Source organism: Sander vitreus, chromosome 9 (genome assembly GCF_031162955.1).
Source record: "Sander vitreus isolate 19-12246 chromosome 9, sanVit1, whole genome shotgun sequence".
In the NCBI taxonomy this organism is placed as follows: domain Eukaryota; kingdom Metazoa; phylum Chordata; class Actinopteri; order Perciformes; family Percidae; genus Sander; species Sander vitreus.
The window spans coordinates 22,596,829-22,604,862 of NC_135863.1; the positions used below are offsets into that span (position 1 = coordinate 22,596,829).

The 8,034-nt window shown below is 39.3% G+C and overlaps 1 protein-coding gene across 1 annotated transcript; it reads right to left on the minus strand.

The window, feature by feature from the left end:
- Positions 1 to 200: 200 nt before the first annotated feature.
- Positions 201 to 7,130, minus strand: LOC144523634 (ras-related protein Rab-11B-like). The gene is made up of 5 exons (XM_078259330.1): positions 6,987 to 7,130; positions 4,684 to 4,879; positions 2,588 to 2,781; positions 2,400 to 2,480; positions 201 to 941 (listed from the first exon to the last, which is right to left on the minus strand). The coding sequence occupies exons 1-5, from the start codon at positions 7,024 to 7,026 to the stop codon at positions 796 to 798; spliced, it is 657 nt and encodes a 218-aa protein (XP_078115456.1). The 5' UTR covers positions 7,027 to 7,130; the 3' UTR covers positions 201 to 795.
- Between the last annotated feature and the right edge of the window lie 904 nt (positions 7,131 to 8,034).

Consider the following 8,034-nt stretch of genomic DNA (forward strand, 5'->3'; position numbering starts at 1 on the left):
CATAAATGTAGTGGAGTAACAATATTTTCCTCCGAAATGTAGTGGAGTAAAATACAAGTACCTCAAAATTGCATTCTGGTAGAGTAATTGAGTATATGTATTTACTTTTCAGCAATTTGATGAAACAAGACTCATCTTTTTTTCTTAAAAATCAGATTATAAAAAACTATTTTCAGTAAGAATACGTCAATTCAAGAGTCTACTTTTGTCAAGGATTTTATTGTAAATTTTTACAGTTTTAAAATTTAAAGTAAAACAATGACAACTTAAGCCAAATATTCTTCAATAAATACATAATGAGGATGTTTTTGGCATGATAACTTATCTGATGTAAGAAGAAAGTTGGAGGAACCACGCTGTCAAACGCATAATACTGCTTCACCAGGTTGGAGTAACTGCCTGTAGTTTATTTACACAGCACCATCTAGTGGTAACCATTGAAATGGATTTTTAAAACCTCGCTGTACACAACAGAGTTTCAGTTCAAACAACTTCACAGGCTTTATTAAGACAGCAACGACTGCCCAGGTTCCTGCATTGCAGCAACCTTCACATTGACTCCATGAAAACAACTCGACGAACCAAGTGACATAAAGGCTTCTGGAAGTGTTCTGTCATGGCAGAAAAGAAGAGCACAAGTAAGTTCAAAAGTCTATATAAAACAGAATGAAAGGTAGAAAGAAAAACAAAACAAAGAATAGAGTGACAAGGGAGTTGGCCGTGAACAGAGCAACGGAAACAAAAAGTGCACAGGTGATGTGGAGAGCTGGAGGATGAGTGTCATGGGGTTGAGCATCACAGGCTCTGGCAGCACTGGAGTTTGTTGCCCCTCTGCCCGTCAGTGGTTGGGGGGACACTTATGTCCACGACATTGTTGCCCGGAGACTCATCGTGGGCAGATCTGTCCGCTATCTGCTTCTGTGAAACGATGCGGTAGATTTCTGCAGAGGGACATTCAAGAAAAAAACAAACACAGCGATGTTCTTGATTGGTTTAAAGCTTCTTAGAAATGGTCTAATCTCTCAGTATATGTAGCTGTGGCACAGGTGTTGATCCCCATTTGTACCAAAATAAAACTGTGCAGTCCCCATATCAAAATAAGTAGAACATTAAGCTAATGTGTAAAAAGTACACAAAGTATTTCTGTGAGGTGCTGGTACTGGCACTAAAATAATGGTACAGTGAGTCAGCATCATCCTCTATTTCTAGGGGTGGAAAGAGAACAATATTTTGAATAAATGATAATGTTGCTGCGTAACTGCTGGATGTGTAAACAGGCAACTGTTTAGAAAGGTGTGTCGTATCAACTTAAAAAGGAGAATTCCGGTCGATTTCAACCCGTAGCTCTGTTGTTTGTAAATGTGGAGTGCTGTCAGTAGCGAGAAAAACTAAAACAATCAGTGTTGCCTACAGCGTGTTATCCTCCTGCTAGCATTAGCACCCAGGAGGCTGGAACAGGGCAAGTGTTTTTAGCCTCTTAACGTGTTCGAAATGTCATTACAAGTGCCTACCCATGTGAAGTGATTCCTTCCGAGTGAACACAGTGAATCTGACTGCAGGAGATGTGAAAGAAATGCATGAAAGTTCTGCTAATTCAGCTCTGTTTAGTTCCGGTGTTGATACTGCAAGACTTAGGGACCGTCTACAAACTACAACACCGAAAAGAGATACAACAAAAATATTTATTAATTTAATGATTAAATAAGGTAGTGTCTCCAAACTTACCTCAATTATAACTTGTCTCCTGCTGGTTTGTACTACAGCACTTACTTACTTACTACTTACTTAAATAAGCATATGCCTATTTTTGAAAATATTTTTGTATCTCTTTTCGATATAAAGAGAAATTACTTGTGAAAAAATCGACTTAACAAAACTTAAACATCTGGTCAGTTAAAATGTTGACAATACTGTGTTATTTTTTTTTAAATGCTGAGGAAATATATTTATATGATCCCTCACTTAATGCATAACGGATGGAACAATATAACTAGTATTTTTTTTTTATTTCAAGTATTCTTTTATTTAATAAAGTAAAAGCAAAATAGCTGATTTTTTTTTTGTACTCAAAGTAAATACTCAAGTACATAGTAATTACAAAAATACTACTTTGTTACAATAACGACAGTTAATTAGTTACTTCCACCCCTGTTTATTATTCAATCACCACCATCAATTAAACAGCAGACAGGCTTCAGATAACCTGATAAAGTTAGTTGACAATGACACACTTTAAGCTGGAACATCTTATTTGTTCATTTGTTACGAGAACAATACCAATCTTCTCTCATTGTACCAAACCCTATATTACCTAATGATATTATATTGCAAACGATAGATGTGCAACATTGAGCTCTTCATAGTACATTACATATGGTACTGCGTCTTGCTCTTCCTACCTGTTAAAATGTTCTTGAATGCTTCTTCTACATTTGTGGAGTCCAACGCTGATGTCTCAATAAATGAGATGCTGTTCTTTTCTAATGTGGGGAGAGAAGAAAGATACATTTTAAACATGTACACAGTATTTTACAGATTATAAGACTTGGCTTGGCTTGCTTCATTACCACAGCGCTTGGTGATTTACCTGCGAAGGCTCGAGCCTCATCAGTGGGCACCGCCCTGAGGTGGCGCAGGTCGCTCTTGTTTCCGACCTGCATGATGACGATGTTGTTGTCAGCGTGGTCCCTCAGCTCCTTCAGCCAGCGCTCAACGTTTTCGTATGTCAGGTGCTTGGCGATGTCGTAAACCAGGAGAGCTCCAACTGCACCCCGGTAGTACCTGGTGACAGCATAAACCACATGAATACAATAACTATACCGTCTTCATTCAAGGTAGGGGTGCACGATATATATCGACTCAATATCGTTTTTTGCAATATCAATATCTAAAAGGTCCTGAAGAGTATGCGATATTCCGTTTGTATTGTGGAGAGATGCGCCGGTGGCTGTATGTTGTGATCAATTTAGAGCCCGCATATTTCATTGGCTAGTTGCCCTGTCACACGTCCACACTTTGACAGCGTGAGTGAAGAAGGAGATAGAGACAGCGAAAGAAGCGGGAAGCGAAAGGACAGAAAGAGAGAGTGCAAACTGCAACGCGAGTGTGTGGAGCGAAAGGAAAGAAGAGACAGAAAAGTAAGAACACAAGTGTGGCTTAAGCTACAGACACACCGACCAGACGGCCAACCGTCAGCAGAAAAGCCAGTTGGACTGATCAGTCTCCCCGAGTTGGTCAAAAAAAAACACCAAAGCAACGAGACGTAATACGTCTCGATAACAGCAGGGGGCGCTAATCTGTATTTTCGCCCCAAAAATGAAAACCGGCAGCTGATTGGACGAACGTGTCACGTGGGTCTGGTTTCTCCTGAAATTCAAAGACAGACTGTCATGGCGGCTTGTTCAGAATACGATCTCATATTGTACTAAAATAGTTCACCGAAACGTGTTTCTGAAAACATTTTAAGCGAGAAATAGGCCGTGCAGTTGCTGAATCTGTCTTCATTTCAGATCGACAAAGGTCAGTTTAAAAGATTTTCATCAGACTCTAGTCACGCTCATCCCGCTCCCCGCTTCCAGGTTAGCACTCTACCAATCAGATGGGTCATTTGAGTCCGACTGCCGGCAGTGCCCGCCCCGCCGATTATACATGTCAAATCGGCCAAAATGAAGGCCGACGGCCCCTCGGACGGACGACGGCACGGAACACACCGAACAGACTCGAGTCACCGACCTCGCCAGACTGTCCGATGGCCGATTATCGGGTTGGTGTGTCAGCGCCTTTAGGGAGACGAGGAAATTATGGAGATTGAAGACGAAACGTTAGTAGCCAAAAATAATGCCTCCTCGCCAGCGTGGAAGTACTTTGGCTTTAAGCCAACAGATGTTGCTCAAGTTAAGGCACTATGCAAAACATGCCATATGTTGGTACAGCACGTAAGAGGAAATACAATCAACCATTTATCTTTTCTTTTTTTTGGGCATTTCTGCCTATATTTGATAGGAAAGCTGAGATCTCAAAGCGGAGAGAGAGGGCATGCAGGAAAACCGTCACAGGTTGGATTCGAACCCTGGACCTTCGTCGAGGAATAAACATCTGCACATGTGCGCCTGCTCTACCAATTGAGCTAAAAGGCCACACAATCAACCATTTTTCTTACCTTAAAAACCACCACAAGACACTGTGCATAGTAATATCCCGGAAAAAAAAAATCTGTCAGTTTAAATAAACCCTTGAGTTGTACGAAAACCTATTTTGATATTCTATTAATCTATTTAGATTCATTCAAACCTTTATTTAACCAGGATAAAAAACTCCTTGAGATTACAAATCTCTTTTACTAGAGTGTCCTGGCAAGTGGCAGCAGCGTGGTTTCAAATAAATACAAAGACAATAACAAGTAAAAACATAGACACACTTTCACTCATCATATTCAAACAACAATGTCATCATAAAGAAATCTGGATCCTAAATCGATATAAAAACAATGACAGACAGACCATTTGGATGTTTTATCCCATAACTTTTGTGTTTTTAGATGTTTATGAATATCGAAATTAATATTGATATCGCAATATTCAAGCTCAATATTGCAATATCACATTTTGTCAATATCCTGCCACTCTAATTCCAGTGCAATATTTCATGCATATATGCTAGTTCACACACAGAGAAAATACTCACGCTGAGGTGATTGCTCTGTAGCGTTCCTGTCCAGCTGTGTCCCAAATTTGAGCCTTTATCGTCTTGCCGTCCACCTGGATACTGCGGGTGGCGAACTCCACGCCAATGGTGCTCTTGCTCTCCAGGTTGAACTCATTTCTTGTGAAGCGGGACAGCAGGTTACTCTTCCCCACGCCAGAGTCTCCGATTAGTACGACTGTAAACAAAACAACACTTTTTAAACACTTGTCAGGGTGTTGGCCAAAATCAGCCGACACAAAGACAGCTTCTTTCCCCGAGCAGTCACTCTGTTGAACGCCCCCCACCCCCCACCCCGCACACTGAACAAAGTCAATCAACACTGTTCTGTTCATCTACCTCATGTATATCTCAATCTTACAATTACAATATTGTTATTAATATATTACCATTGCGCTGAACTGCCCTGCACTGTATTTATATTTAAATCTTAAATCTCAGACCATACTGATATTGCACTATTCCTTCCCTCTCGTCAATTGTTATTGTATATTTTTTTGTAAATTTATAAATTCTATTGTATTTGTTGTTATACTGCATACTTAACCGTATTTTTTCTATATATACCAGAATCAGCTTTATTGGCCAGGTTTGCATAAACAAACAAGGAATAAACAAATTCCTTGTTTGTTTATGCAAACCTGGCCAATAAAGCTGATTCTGGTCATTGTGCAAGGAAAACATTTTTTTTTTTTTACTGCAGATGTACAGCCATTGATGCTGACAGTTACACAAAATGTACTAAACAACTATCATTCAAAGTTTGCACTATAGTCATGTTATCATTCAGCCATGGCTATTTTCAGGCAAAGTGAAAGTGCTGACTTGTTTTGCTGCTTTCCTTTTTGTACTGAGAAACCCTTATCAGACTTTGCCCGGCTGGGAGTCATGCAGGAAGAAGCTGACAAAAGCCTGCTCTTTGGGAAATCTGACTCAACAGTTTCTCAAGGCCTCTGATCCTGTGTATTTGTAACGAGTCATCAGTATACAGTATGTAATCAGTTTCCAGCTGTCACACTGGCCTGGGCCTCTTATACTACCAAACCATACCATACTACAGTAGATCCATGTGATAAAGCCTATATGTTTCTGTTCCCTCTTCAGTAAACCCTTTTAAAACCCTGCATCTAAACTTCAGTCAATGATTTTGCATACAATTACACACTCTCTCTCTCTCTCTCTCTCTCTCTCTCTCTCTCTCTCCTGTTAACTACAGCACTTATTGTTACTAAAGCAAGTTCTTGGAGCAGCTGGTTACTGTAATTACCTCAGCAAGCTGAAAGTGACAGTTAGGTTCTCATCTTTTGAGATCCAACACAGTATGTATAGTATACATTAATCCAGTATAACTTAGTTAAACGCCATCATGTGATGCATGTTGTGGAGAGACACATGCATGTTATGGATAACACAATAATAAGCTGTTTCTTATTCAGAAGAATGCCACTTCAATTAAGACAGCAAGGTCAGCAACATGTTATCAGGAAACTGAACTCCAAGGTGTAAAAGAACCATTGTGACCAGTGACTCAGTACTCCGATCAGGCCAAATCTACAATTGTTTGGTTTGGAAATATGCCCTTAGCCATCAAACGCAAAATGGTGGTTGGGAAAGTAATACATAACGTCACCTGAAGGAGCTACAGAAAACCAAATACCACACAAGAGTTTCCTCTTCCTTCCTGCTACTATTATGAGCGAGTTTCCTCCCTCAGGCGACAGGTTTAGACCACTGAATAGTCCGCCACAAAGGGAACTCTTGTTTTCCTTTTCTATTTAATGTATTGGATTTCATGAGACCGCCTGAAGAAAATACGCCACTGTTAGCTAGCTAGTGCTTTTAAAGTGTGTTTATAGGTAGGGACAACTTCTCTTAAATTACAATAAACTAGAATTGAATAACGTTATTACAAAAGTAATAGCACCATCCGTTTGACTAGCTCCTAGCTTGCAGGGCTAACGTTAACTCACCATACGCCCTACTTTCTTTAAGATAAATTAAGCAAAACAAATGATTTATAACAAACCGTGACACTAATACTCGGTAACACATCTTAAGAAAAAGTAAACGTTAGGTTGATTTGGATTGACGAGTCCGAAAAACGTTACTAGCTAAGAAAACAGTTTGGCTAGCTACAGTAAGCTGCCACCACCACCAGCTGAAATTTAAAACTGACCACTGACGTTTAGCACAGTTAGCATCCATGCTAACCTCAGCTCGGCCGGGGTTTCCTTGCTAAATGACATCATACAAGGTTATCTATAATCAATTTTTGTTCCGCTTACCTTTGAACAAGAAATCATACTCGTCGTCTCTGTTCCCCATTGTTTGATACGATCACCTTTCAAAGAGTGCGGTGATGACAGAAAATATGTTCCCTGCCCTAACCAGGGTGCCGTGCCAAGATGACAGAAGACAATGCGCACATTGCGTAGGAAGAGCAAAGTCGCTGGGAGGGAGAGTTGCGTTAGTGACGTACCGGTACGTTATGGAATGCCATTTTATTCAATAATAAAATATATTTATTATTAAATAAATAAATATGTCTATGAATTAGCTACCTCCCTACCTACTACCCTACCTACCTAAAATTAAATACAAATATATAAATATAAATAAGTTAAATAGCCTAAATAAATAGGTTTTACTACTTAATTACTTTTATTTTAGCTGACTTGTAGAAGTCTGCGTTGGGGATGCTAGAATTAAAATGTGTAAAAGCACAAAGAAACCTAGACATTTTACTGAAGAGATTTCTACATTATCGTTGACGCAACTTGTTCCATGTTGAATTGGCTCTTCAGCATCGTTCTCACACATTTGTAATAATGTGATGTAACATTTAGTGCTGATTGCTGAAAGGCATGCTCCAAATAAGAAAATGAAAATATATCCCTGGTTCTCATGTCATTATCTATTAAAAGTAATTTGATGAATAGACAAAACTCCACCCATGCTAGATTCACTGGTACAGAGACTAGCCACCAAGTCTTTAGGCAGCAAAATAAATATGTTGGAATGATTAGAAAGATATAACTTCCCACCTTCTCAACTTGCAATGGAAATGTAAACTTCACATATCCTCATTTATATATGGCGTATTACACTGCATTCGTTTTAGTTAGGTGTAAACTGACAATGAGTGTTTTAGATAGGCTTATGTTGATAATACCACCAGGAATTCCTCCAGCAGAGGGAGCCACTATCTCTTCGACTTGATATTACAGTTTTTTCCAACTGCTTACACACGTTTTCAAAACTATGTCTCCTTTTTTCAAAACTCTACACACAATTCCCAAAACTGCACACACAAAATGCTAAATAAAACACATC

Excerpts from the sequence above, each read along its gene's own strand:
- LOC144523634 (XM_078259330.1), bottom strand. The coding sequence starts at position 7,026 with ATGGGGAACAGAGACGACGAGTATGATTTCTTGTTCAAAG. Across the intron at positions 2,782-4,683 it reads TACAGAGCAATCACCTCAGC|GTACTACCGGGGTGCAGTTG; the intron begins GTGAGTATTTTC and ends TGCTGTCACCAG. Across the intron at positions 942-2,399 it reads ATTCAAGAACATTTTAACAG|AAATCTACCGCATCGTTTCA; the intron begins GTAGGAAGAGCA and ends GTCCCTCTGCAG.